General features: G+C 46.7%; 1 protein-coding gene across 3 annotated transcripts; it reads right to left on the minus strand.

Annotated features, from left to right (window-relative positions):
* Nucleotides 1-469: 469 nt before the first annotated feature.
* On the minus strand, nucleotides 470-10,568 carry Prdm13 (PR domain containing 13). Of its 3 annotated transcripts, none has more exons than XM_006537807.2 (4): nucleotides 8,919-10,100; nucleotides 8,455-8,586; nucleotides 8,023-8,143; nucleotides 470-4,552 (listed from the first exon to the last, which is right to left on the minus strand). In XM_006537807.2, exons 2-4 carry the CDS (start codon nucleotides 8,578-8,580, stop codon nucleotides 2,829-2,831), a joined length of 1,971 nt encoding a protein of 656 aa, XP_006537870.1. In that variant the 5' UTR covers nucleotides 8,581-8,586; nucleotides 8,919-10,100; the 3' UTR covers nucleotides 470-2,828. The 3 variants fall into 3 exon arrangements, with proteins under 3 accessions (XP_006537870.1, XP_006537869.1, NP_001074240.1); XM_006537806.2 differs by having other exon boundaries at nucleotides 8,852-10,100; NM_001080771.1 differs by lacking the exon at nucleotides 8,919-10,100 and adding an exon at nucleotides 10,116-10,568 and having other exon boundaries at nucleotides 2,085-4,552.
* Nucleotides 10,569-23,300: the final 12,732 nt, after the last annotated feature.

Raw genomic sequence — 23,300 nt, forward strand, 5'->3', positions numbered from 1 at the left:
CCTTTAATCCCAGCACTTGGGAGGCAGAGGCAGGTGGATTTCTGAGTTAGAGGCCAGCCTGATCTACAAAGTGAGTTCTGGGACAGCCAGGGCTATACAGAGAAACGCTGTCTCAAAAAACAAAAAACAAAAACAAAAAATCTTGGAAATATTCAGTGTTCTTGCTCTCAGAATGAGCTACAATCTCCAAGACAAGAGCTGTTGAGTAAGCCGGAGTAAGAAGAAAGGGAGACTGTGGTAGGAGGATTCCCCAGAGTTCAAGGCAAGTCTAAGGTAAATAGCAATACCCTGTCTCAAAAACTTAGAGAGAGAGAGAGAGAGAGAGAGAGACTCATTTAGCTGATTGTGTTTTACTGATTTGACTATGACATACAGATAAATAATGACGTTAATTATCTATGTATTTAGAATTGGAGCAAACAGGGGGATTGTCTTAGTCAACCTATAGAGAACTACAAACAAGCCGCAATTAAGAGCTTTGTAAATCTATGTTTAATTGTTTTATTTTTAATGTTGCAATCCAGTCTAATAGGAAGAAACAGGTGGCTGTGGTTTTGTTTTATTAAATTGTTTCAATTCTCCATGTATTTCATTTAACCAAACAAATCTTATCTTGGCTGTCTCTTGACTATTTTCTCACAAAACAAGAGTTACTACAATTAACTGAGCTAGAGAGATAAGGTACAGGAATAGAGCTAATTGGATATTCCCTGGGTTTCAAATCTGGGAGCTCACTTTCCCTGAGCACTTACAAAATCTGATTTCAGAAGGAAAAAAAGTCTTTTCAACTTTCTATCCAAGGATAAATCTGCTTTCAAGTGACAAGAATTACAAAAGACAAGACTACAAAGTACAAAAAGATGATCACTAAACTTGTAGTGAAAACTGAATTATGGAAACCTAAGTTTAGCAAGCAAATGATAAAACACGAGTATCAAGATCATCCCAAACCTGCTTTATGGAGAGGAAAGGAATGCAAGTAACCTATGCTTCTGGCCAGAATAATTCCTCAACAAATGTATATTTACCGCTATGTCCACAAGAGTAGTCGCTGTCTCTGTGTGTGTGTGTCTGGGTGTGTCTGTGTGTGTGTTTGTTTGTGTGTCTGTCTGTTTCTCCACACCCCTTTATGCTTTCTCTTACACAAGAAAACAATGTCTAACCAGCTAACACTGAAAGTTTATATTTTCCAGCATACATCTTCACATCTTCTCATAGGAGTCTTTTTGAAGATCACCATTAATAGAAAATAATAGAAATCATATGTTCTTGGTTGTGATATGCAGAGAGAGGGGGGGTGTTCCTGGCAGGATAAACATGGCCATCAGAGTCTTACCCAGAGCTTCCAGTGAGCTAACAAATTCTTTAAATCAAACTCAGAAAATTGCTGCACACCTCAGTCCTCAGTGTACCTGCCTTTAACTAAGAGTCTAATTCTCTACTTCTAAAAGGAGAGGGGCAAACATTCCCAGAATGTATCTCTAACCACACTTCTTAAACATAGTGAATACATTTCACTGCTAACAGTTTGTTATTCTAATTATTGTCTGTACACTGTGACATTTTTTCTTCTGTAAAATGGGCCCAAAACTGGCAGCACAAAGTTGCTGGGAGAACAAAATGAGGGGGAACTTAAGCACCTCCCATTAAATAGGTCCTCCTTCAGTGTTTGTTGAATGAATACTAAAGTGTATGACTCATAATAAGTTCCTCTTATTTCCTCTTAAATCCCCATGATAAAATCTGTCAAAATGGTAAACAACAAGAAATACTGATTTTAGTTCCCTAATTCTTTGTGCAAGGAAATATATGTTAAGGAGTAAGGGGGAGAGAGGGAGAGAGACAGAGACAGAGACTTGTAAGCTTTTTCTGGAAGGTCCTTGGAGTCAGCATAAAAACACTTAGCATGATTAACAATGGTTTTAGAAACCAATGGGTTTTGCCTGTTCTCCATAAAACCCTAACTAACATTTATTCTGCGAATAATATAAATCTTCTGTGGCTTATCATGTTGTCAAGTCTCCTCAGAAGTTGTTTTCAAATTAAACTATATCTTTAAAGGGTCCTCTGCAGTAGCCAAGTAATAGAACTCTCCTTTGTATCTTTATTATTCTTACAGATTGCACAAAATGGAAGCAAGGGCAAAGTACTGTATCCACTGTACATCGTTCATTATAAAACAACATAAACATTTGGACTCTACCAAATAGGATTTTTTAAATTTATATATTGCGTGCTCTTATATTCATGCGTCATTTTACATTTATCATTATTCTCTCATAAATAATTGCAACTTGACCAATTTATACATCCACTACCACGATATACTCAATGTGGCAAGGAGTGTTCTTTGACAGGAGAACAGATAGGAAACGGAAACAGGTGTGTGGGTGTCACATCTACTGTTTTGCTTGCTATGCAGTGAAATGCTTAACATAAAATTCACACGGAACATCTTTTCAAAAGGCACGATTTCCTCCACAGACAAGAGCGTTTTAAAAATGTGTGGCAGTAAAAATCATCACCTTTGAGCGCACTGAGATGCTTATATTGACGTGATCCTGAACCTCAAGGCCAGAATGCTTTCAGAATGAGAGGCTATGCCAGAGTCTAGGGGTCTTAATGATAGAGAACCACAACCTATGTGCTGTTAGTTGGCTGTGTTTCTTCAACCCTTCGTTAAACTTTGCTCCACTCGAGAACTGGAGCGGCTCACTGTTCCTAATCCGACACCATCCCCAGAATTGCGACAATATCAATGAAGCCCTTCTTGTCCCCACTTCACTCTCTACTGTGTCCTCGTCCCTGCTCAGTCCCTGGAAGGCGCGTTAGGAGTCGTGCTCGCCACGACCCCCAGCCTCGGGGTCGCTCTGATCGTCAGTGAAGCAGACATCCACATCACTGTCCTCGCTCTTGGGATCCCCAGGCTCCAGAGCATAGCTGGGCTCCGGGCCCGGGCCGTCGCCCGCCTTGGCCATCAGGCTCTGGCCTGGGTGGCGGGACTTGACGTGACGCTCCAGGTCTCGGCGGCGCACCAGCACCTTGCCGCAGAACTCGCAGCGGTAGGGCGTATTGCCCTCGGCGTGGAGTCGGATGTGCTTGTTGAGATTGCTGGGGTCGCCGAAGGGCCGCAGGCACACTTTGCACTTGAGCGGCTTGTAGCCCGTGTGCGTCCGCATGTGGATCTTGAGCCCGTACTTGCGCGAGTACAGCTTGCCACAGTAGAGGCACAAGTGGCCTGTCTTGGGCTTGCCTGCCGCGCTCCCGCCACCGCCGCCACCCCCGGGGCCCGTCGCCGCCACTACGGCTGGAGGCAGCGTCCCCGAGTCCAGGCGGGCGCGACTCTTCCCGGCTGCCATCTCGGACAGCTGCTGTGTGTGCATGGCGATCTCGCGGTCGATGCTGGCCAGGGAGCCCAGTTCGGCCGGCCCGATCGCCGCCGCCGCCGCCGCTGCCGCTGCCGCCGCCGCCGCTGCCGCCGCGGGGCCACTCAGATAGGAGATGGACTCGGGGTATTTGAGCAGCCCGCCCAAGTGCAGCTTGAGAGGGTAATAGGCGGCCGGAGGGCCGTAGAGCAGGTCTCCGCTGTACACCGTGAAGGCCGGCATGACGGCGGGCAGGGGGCTGCACTCGCCGCCGCCACCGCCGCCGGGGTAAGCCTTGAGGCTGCCGCCGTCGAGGGGCTGCAGCGCGCAGCGCTCCACAGGGAGCCCGGGCGCCGGGAGAGCGGCGTAGCGCGCGGAGGGCAGGGAGGTGGTGGCGGCGGCGGGCGGAGCCCGCTCCACGTGCTTGAAGGCCGACGCCTCTTCCGGGTGGCCGGCGAGCAGGGGGAAGGCTCTCAGGGCCCCGGGACACGGCAGGCCCGCCGGCGGCGGCTCCCCGGCCAGCAGGCACTTGGGATGGTGGTGGTGGTGGTGGTGAGCGTGGTGGTGATGGTGGTGGTGGCCCGCCGGGCTCTCCCCACTGCCCGGACGCCCGCCGGCCCGGCCCCCGCCCAGCAGCCGCCCTAGCGCCAGCCCCGGTCCCTTGCCGCCGCCCTCTTCCCGGTAGGGGTCGCTCTGCGCAGCCGCCCGGGCCAGGCCGGCCGGCTTGAAAGCCGAGCGCACGCCTGGGTAGAATGGCAGGCCTCCGCCGCCGCCCGAGGAGCCGCCCACTATCCCCAGGAATTGACTGTGCGCGCGGTCCGGCTGCTCCTTGCCCTTCTTGGGCGTTCCCCACTTGCCCGGCGGCGGGGAGGTGGCCAGGGGCGCCAGGGAAGCCTCCCGCTTGATGCTCTCCCGCGCCCCGCACGCCTGGGCGAGCTGAGCGGCCGGAGCTTGGGGTCGCAAAGCGATTGCCTGGACGGGCGCCGTCAAGTCCGGGACGGTGGGTTTCGGAGGGAGGCCGAGGCCTTCTGCCACCGGGGAAGCGCCGGGCCGGGCCGCGTGCTCCTGGGGCAGGAAAGCACGGCCCCCGCCGCCACTGAGGACGCAGTGGAACCGCAGGTGTGCCTTGAGGCTGTTAGGGTAGCGAAAGGTCCTCCAGCAGTACCAGCAGATGTAGCGCTCCTCCCCTGGGCAAGAAAGGCGAGAGTAACAAGTGAGAAGCTAGGGAGCCAGAAGGAAAGCTCCAGCCCAGCAGGCACAGCAGGCATAGCCCGGGTTTGACCTGCGAGGTGGCAGAAGCGAGGGTAAAGGATGAAGGTCTTAGGGCCAAGAGATAAAGTTTAGCAACCCTATCAAGAACCTCCCAAGGCGTGTAAATGGCCAACCCTTGTCACTTCCATCCTCAAAGGCCTACTTAAAGAGCAAAATAGGTGACCTGGACCTTTCCAGTGAAGATTTCCACCAAGCCCTCACAGTAAATCTCCTTTGGAAGAGCCCTGCTCAGGAAGGCTAGCCTGGAAGAACAGAGAGCAGCTGTTGCCTTAAATCAAGTGTTGAGGCTGTGCTGTGCCTGTGCCCATCTGTTGGCGTTTACAGAATAGGTGGCGTATGTCAAGGAGTTTGGATAAACTGAACAAAGGCCAATCTAATAGTCGTGAGCGCCTCATTACCAGGCGAGACAATATCCTGTATGTATGGGCCATATGTAATCATTCCTTTTCATATAACAATGTCTTTTGTGTCCTCTCTCCGCCCTTTCACCCCCTCCCAGACTTAAAATATTTGCTTGAGGTTTTCCTGGAGCGTGACCAAATGAATCCCCACATAAGGATGATGGTTTGCACCCTTATTTCCTATTTTAACTTTATCTAATTGGATTGGGGGGGGGGGACTACTACTTTCTGATATTCTGGAATGGATGCTGATATTCTGAGGATGGCATAGCATTGGCTTTTCTGTTGTTTTACCTGGTGGCTAATTAACTCCTAGATAGGTGCACAGATATAAGCTTAGAAAACACTTAAGCAAGATAATTCATTTAATAAATATATAAAAATGAGAAAGGTCCTCCCCCTTTTAAAGTGCAGATTTCTCTACCACAAGTGCTGTGCATGTGTGCACGTGCAGCGTCAATTCTGTGTGTCTCTCACATAACTGTTTTTGACTTGCTAGGGTCTGTAAACACAATCCAGAGACAGGTACATGAGATAGCTACTAATTGAGTGCTAGAAACTAATTTCTACGTGCTAGTGTGCATACAATGCAGTTTATTTTTAAAGTGATTAACTGATAATACTTAAGATGTCTGTGAGAAAAGTTGATTGGACCATGAGGAAATTCCAAAGTACATTGTAGGTCTGTGAGATTTACTAGAAACATTACATGCTCCCTCTTTAGGTCCTCTGCTCATACTTCTAAAACCTTGCTACAGAACCCGTCATGATGAAACATGCCTTTAATTCTAGCACTTGGGAAGCAAAGGCGGGCGGATCTTTGTGAGTTCGGAATTCGAGGCCAACTTGAGCTATTCGAGGCCAGCTTGAGCTATATAGTGAGTTCCAGACCAGCCGGGGCTACGTAACAAGCTCAAGGAGGGGTGGGCGGAGTTTATTCCACAAGAGGTCAAAGGAGACCTGGGAGAAATGCGGAGATAAGGATTTATCTATAACAGTCTATCTCAGTTGTTGGTTGAAGACTTAGGCAAAACCATCTCAATATTCCTGCTGCCTATGAAAAGCAGGATTTTATGTAGAAAAGATGTTTTACTAAAACAACTCTTGGAAAGAGAAGTGACCCCTTAGTTTTTTTTTTTTTGGGGGGGGGGGGGTGTCTGAAATTCATAAGGTCTTTTGTAGCAGTTCTTCAAGAGTTTTCTGTTTGTTCCGGAGTGACTCTGCCAATGCAAAGCCAAGTAAGCTGTGTTCTTAAAAATGAAGGAGCAGTAAAAATCTTTCTATGAAATGAAACTAACTTAAGTTAGCCAGCATTGTTAAAACAGGTGATATTCCTACTTATTTCTTCCTCTTCTCAAAATGTAACAAAAGTGTGTCCATATGTGCTTCTCTCTCTCTCTCTCTCTCTCTCTCTCTCTCTCTCTCTCTCTCTCTCTCTGTGTGTGTGTGTGTGTGTGTGTGTGTGTGTGTTATTCCACATATTACTTTTCCAACTTAACTTCATCAACAGGTTTTGCAGACCCTAAGGTTCAACTCTTGCCAAGTGAGCCAAACACGCTTCATAAATGACTTTGTTCCTCCCTCTTCATGTAATTTTAAAGATTTTAGGCATGCCCAGTCTAGAAAATATCAGGTTCAAGGTACAATGTACCTTCCCTAACAGGAAAAATTATAAATTTGTTATTATCATTTGGCTTATGGCATTTATAAAACCAGTTGGCTGAAATAGAATACATGATTAAACACGTTGCTTTTCTGTTTAGTCATTCCTATGTGAAAGTGTTCTGTGCTGGAACAATTTGTTGTGGAGTTTCAAGTCTGAGAGTTCCCCCTAGGACAGCAGTACTTATTATTGACAGAAGAATCTGAATGTGGTTCAGGGAACAAACAATATCAGTATAATTCTTATAAATATTGGACATACCAATCTATTTTTAAACAAATAGAATTGATTTGCAGAGGACAGTGACACTGTGAAGTGAAATGACTCATTGCTGTGAATAATGTGTCCCGCGCATGTAGTGTTTGCTAATTACCACACTTTTATCAGTATATACCTGCTTCTAAATGGAGGCCGTGGCACAGCAGTTCCGGAGGAGATTTATTAAAATACTTTGGAACGTTTTTTGTTGTCTATAAATAAATAGCCTCTTTGGAGAAATAATGAACATGCTCAAACAACTCTCAAGGGGTTGGGGATCAGGACAGGCGATGCCTTGTGAAGGGTGGGAGTGGACTTTCAAGACCTTAAGTCTTTCAGCTCTTCCCAGCCTTCTTTCCACAGGAAATGACCTTCAGTGCTGTGTGGAGGGGTTGAAATGATTTTCCTTTTCGTTGCTGCGCCTTAATTTGCATGGATTGGCTCTTGGCTTGAAAGGAATCAAATAAATCTGAGAAGAAACTGGGAGACATCCCAGATTCTGTTTAAGTAGACTTAAACAGAAATGAATAAATTCCATTTCAAGGAAGGATGTTAGTACCTGCCAAGGGACCAGCTGTAAGCTCTATAATGCTTCTAAATGCCATCGAATACACTGCTCTCCTGAAAAACTTACAGAGAAAGAGTACCCTTGTGCCTTTTAAAAAGCATTCTACGTTTAAGCTTTGGTCTCTAGAATTCAAGATGTAATCCTTGTAACTTTGGTGTCTAGAATTCAGGATGTAGTTGTTGTAGCATATCAAATCTTCTTTATTGTGTCTTAAGTGAGTAAATACTTGTCATTCGGAATGAAATAGGACAGGAAGGACCCATGAAGTTTGTAAGGAGTATTCCTCTGCCATGGGGACCAGATTACTACTTTTATTACCATTCGCTTATGAGCTCTAGGCTAGCAGTTCCCTCTCTCCCTTGTCAAGAGCATGAATTCAGTTTCCACAAAGCTAAACAGAAAGATTCTTCAGGCCTGTGTTCACCTTCCACAATCCAGGAGAACTGGACTCTACTCTTGCTCACCCTCGCTGTTGGGGAGACCTCAGAGCAGTACCTTTCTCATCATGCGTTGGAGTCGCAGTTGTAGGGATGTCAAACCACTGAGCCAAGGAGTTAGAATACCACACAGTCAGCTCTTCCCCAGGCTGGACGTCTCGCAATGCCCGATAGAAGATCTAGGATACAAAAATAAATAAATAAATAAATAAATAAATAAATAAATAAGGTGCTGTGTTATTTCCTGGATGACTGGGAATAAAGATTAAAAGACTGGTACTGTGATCCTGGAGATGCTGCTGGATAACTTGGAATCTCATCCTTCATCTTTTAAATGACAAAGCAAAAGTATCTTCCTTACAAGGTCATTGGGATGTTGAGGAGAGAATTCTTGCCTTTCAAAGTTCTTTGCTCATGAAATGCTTGGCTGCCTTAGGGACCATTAGTAGATGAAACTGGAATTAATAACAATGAGGGGCTCTGACAGTACCTGTCCTCCTGGTAAGTCTGCAATAGCTTCCAGAGTCTGTTCCTGGGGATTCCTGGCTGCCCGGATTAACCCTATCCACTCCAGAGGGGAGCCCCCTGACTCGTCCACCAGCTCCCCTCTCACCATGCGCACCTGCAATACAAGCAGTGGTCATTACCCAATGTGCCACAGCCAGGCTCACAGCTCAGAGGAAAGTTTATCCTACAGCCCACGGAGCTCAGGAAAGCAGATGTGTTCTCTTTGACCCAGCCTCTAGTAGCTGCTCAGGGCCCCAGCTTAGAGAGTGGAAAAATAAAGGAGTCTGGATAGTAGACAGTATCACCACCACCACCAACAACAACAACAACAGCAGCACACACACACACACACACACACACACACACACACACACACACACCTTGGAAACACCAGCTGGAAAAAGCGTCCTCTCAGAGCTCCAGGATGCATCTTATTGCAAAACTCACCAGCTCTTCCCTAAGTGATGTTCTGGGATCCTTAACACTGAGAGAGAAGTGGTTTCTAAGTTCAAGCAGGTCCTGAAGCCTGATGCAGTACTCCTACCCTGTTTCTCAGCCTCCCGATTCTCTAGTACCGTACTAGGCTGCAAGTGAACTCAGCAGTGAGATGCTCAGAACAAAGCGAGCACGGAGAAATTTTGCCTGCAGCTAGCAGGCCATTTAAAAGCAATTAAATTGCGTTTAAAGAGAGAGGCGTGGTGAGCTTCAAAACCCGGTGTTGCCTGGGATGAGAGACACCGGGCTTTCTAGCACCGGAGAAAGATGCTGGCCCTGCTCCTCCTATGAAAGATACTTCTTATAAGAAAGCTCTAGGAGGTTACTAAAACCAAGGTCTTTCTCTTTTAAACAAGCGTTCCATTTCATTCCCTGGTTGCTGTCTGCCAGTCCTTGGCTACTAAAGCGCCCCCCACCCCACCCGCTGCGATCAAGAGTCTTTACTTTCCCTCTCTGGTCAGGGATCCTGGGGGTGTGTTGAGGTTAGGGGGGTCAGAGTGGGAGAGTTGTACCTGGGGCCTCAGACTCTAAGAGCCAGCCACAAGGTTTAACTAGGTGTTCTTTCGAGGGTGGGCTCCCCTACCTCTCAACAGACATCAAAATTAATCACCTTGCTCATCCCCTCTCCATCTCCTACACAAACCTACAAGCAAAAGGGGTTTGAGTGGGGATATATTCCCAGATCTAAGAGCCTCCCAAGGACTATCTCTTCGGTGAAATGGAATTAAATTGTTTAAAACAAAAATGTAAGCTTCATATTAGTAAAGAGAAGAGGAGAAAAGTCCTCTCCGTCCTATGACTACAACGAAAATGGTACCTTTGCAAGGAAGGCAAAGACTGAGGTGGGAGCTAGGAGTCTCCATCACCTTGCTGAGGACATCCTGGAGCGCTGAGAAATCACCGGTTCCCAGAGGCCCCCCATACCTACAGACCCTGGCGCACTAAGGTCTGTTCCAGCTTAGCTCTGCCCTCCCGTTAGCCGGCCCCACGTCCAGCTCAGTTATCAGACTTGCTAAGGATAATCAGATAATTCTGTCCTGCAGATTTATCAGGTATCCCTTTTCTCTGCTGCTCGTCTCTACCCCTTTTTCTGGATCAGGGAAATAGGAGGTGAGAGGCAAGGGACGGAGATCCAGAATGGCCCAGTACCTTTTTCTTGGGCCCTGGTTCCCTGCGATCTGACAGGTACTTGCCCAGCTTGAAGGTGCCAGGCACCGGCCCAAGGCGCAAGCCAGCCGGGATGCAGCAGTCAGCGTTCACGCTGGTGGCCGAAGTGCGAGAAGTTCCGTGCATTGTTGCCACCGCCGCCAGGCAGACGCTGGGGCTCGCGGGGTCCTCCACGGGGCGCAAGTGACAGAACCAGGAGCAGCCGCATGCAGAGGAGGGACCCGCACCCCGACGTGCGTCTTCTGTCCGCGGAGTGACGTGGGCGGGCATGCACTGCGCCTTTTCAATCCGGGCGGGCGCCTTTTGGCACTGCGAGCGCAAGGGCGCGGAGTTTGGTGAGAGAGTTGCGCTGTGAAGCAGCTGCAGAGTCCCACCCGAGAGGGTCACATGGAGTGGTTCCCTCAGCCCCCTGCATAATCGAGGCCTCTGAATGGCTAGCACACAATGGTCCAGGCGACCTTCCCATTCCTAAAAATCCAATTTGTCAAGGGCGAAGAAAAGGCGCTGGTGAATCAAAGGTCCGGCGGGACCATTAATCCTCAGCATGGGGTATTGTCCCTGAGACAGTTACGATATTTTAAGTGACAAATCCACTGTATAATTTCTCCATAAATTTTACTTCCTTTTATTGTTCACCGACAAACCAGTTTTGGGAAATAAGTGACTACTTTAAGTCTACTTGGCTGATTCCTTTGAGCCTTGGTCTACTTCAAAGATTCTTAATTCTCTCCCCTTGGCTTTATTGTAAAGGAGATTAAACAAAGGGACGGGGACTGTTTGGAGGACTTGTTAACTTCTATTGATTTCTGGCGTGTGCCATACAGAAATTAGGCAGGTACTTGATGGGAAAACACCAGAAAATACCTACACTTTTTAAATAACGACCATAGTACCATTTCAGGGATTGGGTTCAGGCCAGTCCACAGTTTAGAACCGCTTTAGTTCTTTCCTAGACCTCGATCTACCCCCAAATATGAAACCACCAGAAGTATTTGAGAGGGCGAAAGCCAACTGAGTATTACGTCTCCATCTCCCTGTAGCACTCAGGGTCCACACTTTCTCTGAGAGTAGGAAGCGGCCACAAAGCCAACAGCTTCGTAGGAGATCTGCTCTGCGGATGGAGCTGCAGCGTTGAAGACCTGGGAAGTTCTCCTTCGGGATTATTAATCACGTCTTCCCACCGGCAATCAATTCAAACCTTGTTTTGCTTTAAGTTGAAATGGGGGGGGGGGTGGTTAGAAAGTCCTGACACTAATTTCTCCATAACCAAAAGGATATTGTTTTAAACCTTATTTTTAAAGCAAACCACCACCACCAAAGTCATCTCTCCGTCTCCCAACGGGGAAAGGAGTGCCCTAGAGGGTATTTGGGTCAATCCTGGGCACCTTTCCCCAAACCCCACGCTGCCATTACTGGAGCCACCAAGAAACTCCTGCAGAGGCCCCAATGCTGTGGTGTCCTCACCCCCATCTTGTTCCCACCCCCCACTTCATCCAGTGCTCACAGAAAGTAGAACAGAGGACCCTGAGCAAAGCGCTCACTGCTTCCTCCCTGTGGCCTTGACCAAGAAGTTGCAGTTATCCCGCCAGAACCTGGAGAGGCTCTGGCTACCGGATGTCAGGGGAGCAAAGTAACAACTCTGTTGCAAGTTTGAAGAGGGCCCTTAAAGTCGCTTATTAAGCTGCCCTCTGTTGGAAACTTGTGCTCACAAGACTCGAGATACCTTTTCTGAATTCCTTGGAGCCTGGTTCTCCAGACCTGAAAAGTGGGAATGGTGGATACAAAGGGTTCCTTGCCTCCCTTTCTGCTGTTCACCCCAGTTTGTTGGATAAGTGCAAAGTGCATACCAGTGGCATTATGAAAGTCACAGAATTCGTTGTTTACATCAATGGGAAAGCCAGGCCAGGTCAAAGGTCTCAGGTCTACGCAAATGAAGACAAGGCCACGCAGGGACACAAAGAAGACAGACTCGGTGTCCACTCCCAGGTCTATGTAGGTACACCTGCGTGAGACAGGAGAGAACCTCTTGGTGGGACTTGAATAGCCATGCCTTTTGTGACTACACAGAGCCTTGCCGGAAACTAGTTTCTAAGATGGCAACCTCTAAGTTTCACGCTCAACCTTCCAATTGCTTCTCTGACGGTAAAGAAGGCTATCCTCCAGAGATAGAAGAGAGCCTTTGATCTCGGGGGCCTATGAATGGCAAAACCGGGGAGGGGGGAGGGAAGTGGAGGGGGGCGGCTGAGGAAGCCTTTCCGATGAGTCCAGGGCAATAAATTTAAGCCATGAACATGTCCCTCTAACCTCTGGCCTGGCTACTCCGGATGACACCTAGTTTAACTATCCGGCACTGAGAGCGAGAAGGGGGCGAGCGCAGTGCCTGGGTTCGGGGCGCCTCCCTAGCCCTTCTTAACCAGTGAAAAAGCGTGAACGACACGCGAACAATTTTATCAATAGGACCATGTAAAGGCCGACTGTGAGGAAAGTTATTTATTAATATAGCCAATTGTGACTGGTTCCCAGCTCCGAGAGAAGAAAGAGACTGCGCCAGAGGCATTCACACCAGCTCGCCGAGTTTTATTCTGTCCTGTGGCTCAGAGTTGCAGTTCCCCAAGTGAAATAAATTGTCCACAAAGGAGAAAAGGAACACATTTTCTTTTATTTTTCCTCCCCTAAAAAGCAAGGGTGAAACCAATCTAATGTGCCCAGTGGAGCAAGATGGGCCGTGAAAGGCTGGGTGTTAAAAGTAAAAGCGGGCTGTGCAGCAAATGGGATGGAAAATTAAATGAAATTAAATAGCTTGAACGGCCGTATTGTCCCTTATTAAAAAGACACATTAATTACATGGTCTCAGCCTTATTCAAAGACAATGTTGAGACTCAATCAAAACATTCCACTCGGCTTTTTTATCGACTTAAAATGGGCGGCCAGAGGCCCTGTTAAAGCGAAATCCCTCCTACACGGGAGGTGCAAGGAGAGCGTGGTTTGGGGCGGGCCCGCAGCCTGCCCAGCGCGGCCGGCACTCGGCTCCCGCGGCGGTAACAGGTTGCCCTGGGAGGCTCCAGCTCGGAGAGAGGCGACGGGCGGGGAGGGCGAGCCACGGGGGCCGAGGCGAGACCTGCGCAGCCCTCGGAGCCCCCGCCCGGCCCGCAGCCCCCGCCCAGTCCCGGATGCGTCCGGCTCCGGTGGCGGTGGCGGCGAGCCCGACCTGCGGGGCTCCGCCGGGGAGGAACGAGCCGGCCTCGGCCTTCCGGGCCCATCGCGGCGCTCAGTCTCGGAGCGCGCTTCTTGGGGCGACCAGCATCGGCCGGGCCAAAGCCTCGGTCCTCCGGGTCCCCTGGGAGGGCCGAGCCCGCTGCCCCGAGTGGGTCCGCGAGTCACCGAACAACCGCCGGGTCGCCGCTCCGGTCCGCACCGGAGAAGGAGAGAGGCCGGGAGGCCGTGGACTGGAGGGCGGGTGCGGCGGCGGTCTCCGGGCCGGCGCTAGCCCAGGAAGCGCCCCCTGCGGGTGTCGGCGGCGGCCAGGTCAGAACCGACCAGCTGCTCTGCCCCCGAGGCGCGGGTGGGACATTAAGGCCGCCTCTGAATAGAAAGGCTGAGCCGGGGCTCTGGGAACGCCACCAGATGACGCGCCCGCGCCGGGGCCTTTTCCCCCTTAATTGCGTGGACAGTGGGTGCGCGGCGGCCGGGAGTCTTCAAACTTGTAGCCAAGGACGCAGCCCGGACGCCGCTGGTGGGTTTTGTGGTGCCTTTTGTTTTGTTTTGTTTTGTTGGTTTGCTTTGGTCTTTTTTTTTTTTTTTTTTTTTTTTTTTTTTTTTTTTTTAAGTCTAGCATTGGAAACGACTCAATAAAAGTATTCAGAGTCCCTCTCGAGTTGCCTTTTAACCGGAGTTCCCCCAACTTATTTCTTGGTTCTTTCGGTTGACATGGTGCAAAGAAAAGTCAGCGAGCGTGCTGCTGAATTGCAATGTCTTGGGGCACCTCCACATTCACGCTTCTCGGCCGGCCTCTGCCCGAGGAGCCCGCGCTCAATTCGATTTTCCTTGCTATTGGGCACATTTAGGAGCGCCTCTATTTGTGAAGTTCATTTCTAGGCAAATGTATTCAAGAGCTGATGGGAATGAATAGGACCGTGTGTCAGCCGCCCCTAATTGGGATTAAAGCACTTAGGAGCATATGCAGAGACTGACAGAAATTCTCAGGTTGCATTGTCTTCAGACTTCCACCCGCTCGGACGCTCCTCCTCCAAGGGAGATTTATAAAGATTGCGGGGAGAAACTGAGGAAAGAAAGAGGAAAGGCAAAGAGCCAGGCTAATAGCTCAGGGTGGGGCTGCAGCTCAGCTAGAGAAGGTGGCGGCTTCCCAGAAAAGGCGCTTCAGATAATTGAGCGCTGGCGGGGGAGCAGGTCCAAACTCTGAAAGGCTGGGAGTTAAAAGGCGAAATAAAGATGTTGTTGAGGCTCCCAAACGCCCCCTTCCTTTTTTCTTTCCACTGAAGAACCTGCCTTTCTTTTTATCTCGACAATTCTGCACCCCAAAGCACATCTCTTTTAGAGGGAAATACACAGGTTGATACGTGAAACAGAGAGCAAGGAGTCATATAGGAAACAAAAATAACTTTTGTGTGTTGAAAGGCTGTGATCAAAATATCCTGGAAAAGTTTCCTTTATGGATGTGTTAAACATATGCGTGCACAGTGTGTTGGAACACAAGCACAGTGAGTGCTCACGTGCATACAAATCACAGCTTTGAATATATCCTCTACCTGTAAATCTCAATGCAGAACTGCCCACTGAGGTTTGGGGCTGAAGTGACAGAACCTTTTAAAATCTGGGAACTGGCATGGAACGGAGACTGAGCTGGATTTCCGAAACAGAGGGCAATGGCAGCCTCCTATGGCCTCTGAGAAGCAGAGAAGTCTAAAAGATAAGGTAAACACTAAAAAGAATGAGGATGTCCGGAGTTATCAGAATTTCAAGGTTTCTGAGTAGTTTGACTCCTCCTGGAAGCCCTGGTTTTTTTCGAGGGCTCTGAGACTCTGAGTGCACTGAGAAGGTGCCGGAGCACAGAATCAAAGGCTTCTCGCCACATCCTTTTGGGTATAAAAAGGAAAGAAAAGCAAGGCCAGGTGAAGCTGTGGAGAAAACAATAACCAATAGCTTCTGGGATAAATTCCTATTCAACCAGATTCCAGGGACCTCATTAACCACACAAAATCCAGAACCCCCAAGTCCCGAAGTGACTGTAGTGGGAAGCTGTGTTCTCCAGCTATGGTGGGATTCTGGATAAGAAATAACCATGAAGCACAAGAGCAAGCTCCTCGGAGTGAACAGACACTTTCCCTTTTAGGTTCCTTAGCAGAACTAAAAACCTTCGTTCTCCCCGTTCTCCCCGGGATCATCCACCTCATGGTTACACAGCACAAGTTTGTGTTCTATAGAAAATGGATCTTTCTTAAATCAGGTTTTCTGTTTTGTTTGTCATTGTGGTTGTTACTCCTTGTTTCTTTAGAAAGTTATATTTTATTTGTTTGGGGAGTGGTGTGTGTGTGTGTGTGTGTGTGTGTGTGTGTGTGTGTGTGTGTACCGTGGCACTTGTGTGTAAATCAGAGGGAAATGTATGGGGTCAGTTCTCTTCTCCTAATGTGAGTTCCCAGGGTCAAACTCAGGTTGTCCGGCTCAAGCCACCTCCCAAGCCCCTTTTACACCTTATTATGATGGTCATTTATTAATTGTACCAAGTAATGAATTTCATGTTCACCCTGCTTGTCACCCGGTATTGATCAGCCTTGGAGTAATGGGAGGAAGCTGGCTGTACAGACATATTTTTAGGAGCTGAGGCTATGAATCTGGGAAGTTCATACTATTCATTACAATAGTAGTAGGAGCAGAGCAATAGAAATTACCAGCTATGTCACAACTGAGAAGCCAACTCAGCTGCATAAGTACCATCTCCAAAGAACAATCGCCAAGCTCACCACTAGTACCTAGCACTGCTGCCCTGCTGATCACATGCTTGTCCCATGCAATGCTCCATCATTTGTGCTATCCATGTTCCCTCTTACATCCATAAGCATGTGATAGTCTTAGCTTCCTGGAAGTGTGTTGAATGTTATGTATTCATTACAGAGTAGTGGTTCACATTGGGGTAATCTTTCAGATAGATGGAATCGTGACATAAAACTTAGGTGAGATTACAAAAACGAATTTTAGGCAAATGCACAGAAACATGCTTTTCTTTCTAAATAGTTTTATACAGATACAGAGCTTGGGGGCATACTAGAAATCAAGCCTTGGAATTCACATGTACCCTACTAATGAGCTAAACTTCTAGCCCCTAAAATACAGTTCCCACATTATAAATTGACCCATTGAAATGAATAATTTTAGTATGTGCAACCATTGCAGTTACCTATTTTTAGAAAGCTTTAATTTCCAACTCCAAGAAAACTTATTCTAGGCAGCCACCTAGTGTTTTCTATCTCTAAAGATTTGCTTTCTCTAAGCATTTCATGTACATGTACTTAAACGATATGTTCTCTTGTGACCACCTTACATCACTTTAGCATCATGTTTTTAGTTTCTGTTAGTCCACTTTCTGATGCTGTAGCATCAATAGGACAAAACAAATAGAAAGAGAAACCAAAGCAAAAGTACAAGAAATGCATACAGATGCAGAGATACACACATTGGCACACACAGAAGTCCCACCAAGAAAGAAAATCAGAAGCCATAATAAATAAGCAAAAAAAAAAAAAAAATCTGTAAAGGAGAAAAAAGTCCAGAGAACGCATTATGAAAAAAAAGGAAGAGAACAGCATCCAAAACTGCTATTGAGTTTGTTTTTTAATGGACCGTCTGCTGCTGGGCACGGGGGCCTGCCCTGAATTTGTGATAACATCTGAATTAGGGATGGGGGTTTTTGTCATTTCCCTTTCTCGGTGGTGATGATACTGTGTCTGACTTGAACCCGTGCATGTCTTGTGTGTGCTGTCATAGTCTCTGTGGGTTTCTATGTGTATCAGCCCTGTTGTATTTGGAAGACACTGTTCCATTGGAGCCTTCCATAACCCGTGGCTCTTATAATCGTTCCACCTCCTCTTCTACTTAGATCCCTGAGCTTTGAGTGGATTTGATGGAGACATCCCATTTACTATTGAGCATCCCAAGGGCTTTCCCTCTCTCCACACTGCCCAGTTGTGGGTCTCTCTATGTATTTTTCCCTGGGATAGCAGCATCACTAAAATGTCCATTGTAGACAAAGGTACTCACAAAAGAGCCAAAATAGATTAAATAAAAATACATAACTTCATTTTTTAAAGATTTATTTATTTTATTTTATATGAGTACAGTATAGCTGTCTTCAGACATACCAGAAGAGGGTGTCAGATCCCCCTATAGATGGTTGTGAGCCACCATGCGGTTTCTGGGAATTGAACTCAGGACCTCTGGGAGAGCAGTCAGTGCTCTTAACCACTGAGCCATCTCTATAGCCCAGTTCATAACTTCATAACTATATAAGTTGAGTGATGAGTATGTGGGGTTTATTGCACAACTGTGTAGTATGTGTTAAAGTATAAATGTCTCCTCTGGACATACCATGAAGCCATCTTGGAGTATAGAACACCATGCTCAGGCAGCCATGGCTATTGAGGAGCAAAACAATAAAGCAGTGGCAACATCTGGGGTAATGGAGCTATTGACGCTCCCATTCGATGGAGGAAGTTACGGTCACATGACACCTGGGATTCTGCTATTACTTCTCCTGCACCTCTTACCTGGAAGTGATCTTCCTAGAGGATATAGGAAGTTAAAGGTTAACCAGAAGAGGGGGCTCATGATGCAGCTCCCATGAGGCCATCATTCACACTAGACTAGGACTCTGCAGGAATACAGATGTTTTAGGGCCATCCGTATCCCTATCAGTGACTCCTCAGCTGTGTTCTGTAAGTAAACCAAAAAACGCATCGGCTCATCAGATCGGACTTTGATGGAATTGTATTTTAGTTTGTTGTTAGTGCTTTTCCTGTGCACAATGGATATTTGCTCGTCCCTCCCCAAGAAAAGTTAACCCAACAGTGTTGGAACTTTTCAAAAATAAAATACTATTTTAAAAAGAATTGTGTGTTTCCCCTGCATATATATCTGTGTTGGGTGCTAGGAATCCAATCAGGATCCTCTAGGAAAACAGTCAGTGCTTTTAACCACTAAGACATCAAAATATTATTTCAAAATAAGGTTTAAAAAACAAACTCAGTAAAACACAAAAGAGATGGGGGTGTGCAGTGTGTGTGTGTGTGTGTGTGTGTGTGTGTGTGTGTGTGTGTGTGTTGACAATAGCAGGCTCTGGCTCTTTAGTTCCGTGAACTTTTAAGAAGCCATGTAAGGGGCTGGTGAGATGGCTCAGTGGGTAAGAGCACTGACTGCTCTACCAAAGGTCCTGAGTTCAAATCCCAGCAACCACATGGTGGCTCACAACCAACCGTAATGAGATCTGACGCCCTCTTCTGGTGTGTCTGAAGGCAGCTACAGTGTACTAATGTATAATAATAAATAAATCTTAAAAAAAAAAAGAAGAAGCCATGTAAGGGATAAACCAAATAGAATGTGCTGAGTTATAGAGCCGGTAAAATGGATGGCCAAATCTACACAGTCATAAGGTACTTACCACAGACATGATGTCCAAAACCAAACAGCTTTCTTCATGACATTGAATAAAACTCTTCACTTTTTTTGCAGTTGGAATAAGAACCACCAAAGATACTCTGCACGTAAGTCAATTTTAAGTAGCCTACATGAATTCTATTTGTATAATAGTCAATAAATCTATGACATTATTCTATACATATTATTAATATTTTCATTTTGAAGTCATGTTTTGAAGTCTACAATTATGCCCCTAAAAATTCATATGCTGAAATCTTACTGATGAATAGCTTAGAATATGGCCTTACTTGAAAACAAGATCGTTTTAAAGATTCAAGTTAAAATGATGTAATTGGAAAGGACTGTAATAAAATAAGACTGTTGTCCTCACAAGAAAGAAAGCTTGGTACACAATCATGCTATAGAGAGAATGTGGTTTAGCCTCAGAGCAGCTCCATTGGCTATGGCGACTGCAGCTGACACAGACCCTATTAATTTTTCTGATAAATACAAACATGAATATGTTCACTACTGCCTGAGGAGCTCTCTTTGTGGCTGCCCTCACCAAAAAGTGGGTCCACACAGCACTTGGTTTTTAACATTGCTTCCAAATCAAAGTCAAAGTCAATGGTGGGTGCATCTGGCTTACTGACTACACCGTATTGCAGGGTTCTAGATACAAAAGGAAGACTGGGAATATTAAGACCATGGACAGCCACATAGTCTTTGGTGGTAACAAGGGCCAAGGACATCTACCAGGCTCCTGACAGCATCAGGACCACTGACCCACACATGGCCATCAGTGGCATCACATATTAAGATATAAAGGCTGGGTGTTACAGAGACAAAGTTCGGAGACTGGTGGAATGACCATCCAGAGATCCATCCCATAAACAACCACCAAACCCAGACACTATTGCTGATTCCAAAAAGCACTTGATGACAGGAGCCTGATATAGCTGTCTTCTGAAAGGCTCTGCCAGTGCCTGACAAATACAGAAGTTGATTCTCTCAGCCATCCATTGGATGGAGCACAGAATCCCCAATGAAGGAGCTAGCGAAAGTACCCAAGGAGCTGAAGGGGTTTGTACCCCCATAGGAGGAACAACAATATGAACTAACCAGTACCCCCAGAGTTCCTTGAAACTATACCACCAATCAAAGAAAACACATGGTGGGACTCATGGCTCTAGCTGTATGTGTAGCAGAGGATGGCCTAGCCAGTCATCAATGGGAGGAGAGGCCCTTGGTCCTGTGAAGGTTCTATGCCCCAATATAGGGGGATGCCAGGGCCAGGAAGTGGAAGTGGGTGGGTTGGGGAGTAGGGGGGGCATAGGGGATTTTTGGAGGGGAATCTAGGAAAGGGGATAACATTTGAAATGTAAATAAAGAAAATAATAAAAAATTAGAAGGGGAAAAATAAAATATAAAGGCTGTGTGGATGTCTTTCATTCGGGAACACAAACCATTGAGGTAGGAAGCAAACTGGCAGTCAGGATTTAATTATTACAATAGTTTGTTTTCTGGATTGTACCTATTTGAAGAACCACTATGGTCAGTGATGCCACCGATGGCCATGTGTGGGTCAGTGGTCCTGATGCTGTCAGGAGCCTGGTAGATGTCCTTGGCCCTTGTTACCACCAAAGACTATGTGGCTGTCCATGGTCTGTGCTGCCACCTGTAGCCATGTTGACTGATATCTGTGAGCCATGCTGCCACAGGGGCTAAATGGATCTGAATGACCTGAGGCCACAGTGATATCCTGGCCATGCTGCTCCTGAGGGCCTTATTTGGGTCCGTGGTCTTACTGCACCCGAGTTTGTCTTGATGTCCATGGTCCATGCTACTACCAAGGGCTACGTGGATGTCCACGGTCTGTACCTGTAGCCATACTGATGTCTGTGGGCCGTGCTGCCCTCTGGTGGCCATATTGATGTGAGTGGCTTGCGCTGCCACCTTGTCTGGATCCTACTGCAACAGGAGTGGGAGGTGTCTATGCTGTTGCCAAAGCCATCTGAAAGCCCATGATCTGAGCTCCCTCTGGCTGTAAAGAGCTATTTGGCAGTGATATCAATGATTGCAGATGAACAGTTGAGACAGAGGGGCATGTCTATGATAACCTCTGCTTTCCCTCCTAACAGCCTCCCCACAAGTAACCTAAAAAAGAGCCCAGCAAAGAGAACTCTAAGTATTCATGCTCACAATGACTTTGAAGTTTGCCAAATGACTTGCCTGATCAGTGGGAAATCAGCAGATGTGACAACCAGAAGCCTGAGTACTTGTATGTCTGGGGCTTGCTCTTTTTACATGTTAGTGAGTGTCACGAAAATCAGCCTGATCTAGTTTCCTTAAAAGACCAGTTAGTTGGAGGGAGAGATGGCTCAGCAGTTAAGAGCACTGACTGCTCTTCCAGAGGCCCTGAGTTCAATTCCCAGCAACCACATGGTGGCTCACAAGCATCTGTAATGAGATTTGACGCCCTCTTCTGGTGTGTCTGAAAACAGCCTCAGTGTATTCATATACACAAATAAATAGAAGACCGGGTAGGAACCTGCAGAACAGGGGGAGGAAAGACTGTAGGAGTCAGAGGGGATGGAGGACACCAGGAGAGCAAGGCCCGCTGAATCAACTACTCGGGGGAATATGGGCTCACAGGGACTGAAGTGGCAAGCACAGGATCTGCATGGGACTTCTGCTCCAGGTCCTCTGCATATACATTGTGACTGTTAGTTTGGTGTTTCTGTGGAACTCCTAACAATGGGAACAGGTGTATCTCTAACTCTCTTGCCCTGACCTTCAGATTTTATTGTTCCTATTGGATTGTCTTAGCCAGCCTTCAAATCAGGGCTTTGCCTTGTCTTACTAAAGTTTGTTTTGTCGTGTTGAGATGTTGTATCTTAGAGGCTGCTCATTTTTAAGGGACAAGGAAGGAGGGTATACCTGGGGAAGAGAGGAGGTGTCAGGAAAAGGAGTGGAGGAAGGGCAAACTGTGGTCAGGATGGATTGTATGAGGAAAGGCTATATTTTTTTTAAAGGCCAGCTGAACACAGAGTCATAAACTCCAGCTGTCTATCAAGTGACTGAAGTCATTTGTGTTAAAAATAGATCAGAGGAGTAAAGATCCACTCAGGTAAAAACAGCACAAACTGCAAAACCGTGAGCACAGAAATTGCCTTGCCGCTAACGCTCTATGTAGTTACTACTTAGGAGCAGAGAAAAGAACTTTTACTAATTAATACAATTAATTTACAACCAAGGTATAGAAAAGGGAAGGATAGAGGAATCTACCTTAGTTCAAGTGATCAGCCGTCTTTCACTGCCCTCATGTCACTTAGCTGTTTTACACGCCAGAGAGTTTCCTACCAACCATGAGATGGTGTTTGCCAAACCAAGTAAAGTCCCTGGTGAGGGCAAGAATGGAATACATACAGTTATATCATTTTCCCAGAGTCTTATCTTGTCTGTGTCTTATAAGATCTCAGTCTGCTTTGACAGCACATAGTGCTCAAGAACAGTTTTGCAGGCTCTCCACTGCAGCCTGAAAGCCCCCCCCCCAATAACATTAAACAAACAAACAAACAAACAGCCCCAGGAGCTCAGCAAGGTTGAAACTGGACACATGGAAAAATGCAGTTGTCTATAGTCATCTAAGACTCTATAAACAACCACTAATAAAACTCATTTTCTTCATCCAGATACATTTAAATGTGTCATTCTTTGGCTTGCTGGTATCACCCTAGCTTGGAGGAAAATATTAATTTTACATCCCCTCAAAAACGTCACCTAAAACAGAGCTTTAGGGAATGCTAAATTCCCCTAGGGCCCAGTTAGTGAGTCTTGATTATCTTAAGTCAAAAATGACAGCTCTTTTCATCTTGTTTATGAGTAGAGTAGTCTGTCTGGCCCCAAAACAAGGAAAGCAAGCTTTTGGGGGTGGCCACGGTGAGTGCTTTCCCTTATTTTTAAAAAGGATATCCAGGATGTGAGGGCAACATGAAAGTGGCATGTGCTATCCCATTAATGAAGTCAGGTAGGTAGGAATCACATATTCCCTCAATACTTGATGGGCATCCCTTCAGGTACTCTGTGCTCAAAAAAGGATAACCTTCCCAGACAGAGGACAACCAAATGTTCTCTCAAAGGGCACATAAACAGCTGTGCCCCCTGCTAGAAACACTGGACAAGCTTTCAAAGAGCCATTCATTGTTTTCTTTCTTAGAATGTTATGTAAAGAGATGAGTTTGAAAGGACAAATAAGAGGGCACACATTAGCAGCTTGACAACACACCTAAAGCTCTAGAATAAAAGGAAGCAAATTCACCCAAGAGGAGTAGAAGGCAGGAAATAATCAAACTCAGGGGTGAAATCAACCAAGTGGAAACAAGAAGAACTATTCTAAGAATCAACCAATCGAGGAGCTGGTTCTTTGAGAAAATCAACAAGATAGATAAACCCTTAGCCAGACTCACTAGAGGGCACAGGGAAAGCATCCTAATTAACAAAATCAGAAATGAAAAGGGA

The sequence above is a fragment of the Mus musculus genome, chromosome 4 (assembly GCF_000001635.26).
Source record: "Mus musculus strain C57BL/6J chromosome 4, GRCm38.p6 C57BL/6J".
NCBI classification, from domain to species: domain Eukaryota; kingdom Metazoa; phylum Chordata; class Mammalia; order Rodentia; family Muridae; genus Mus; species Mus musculus.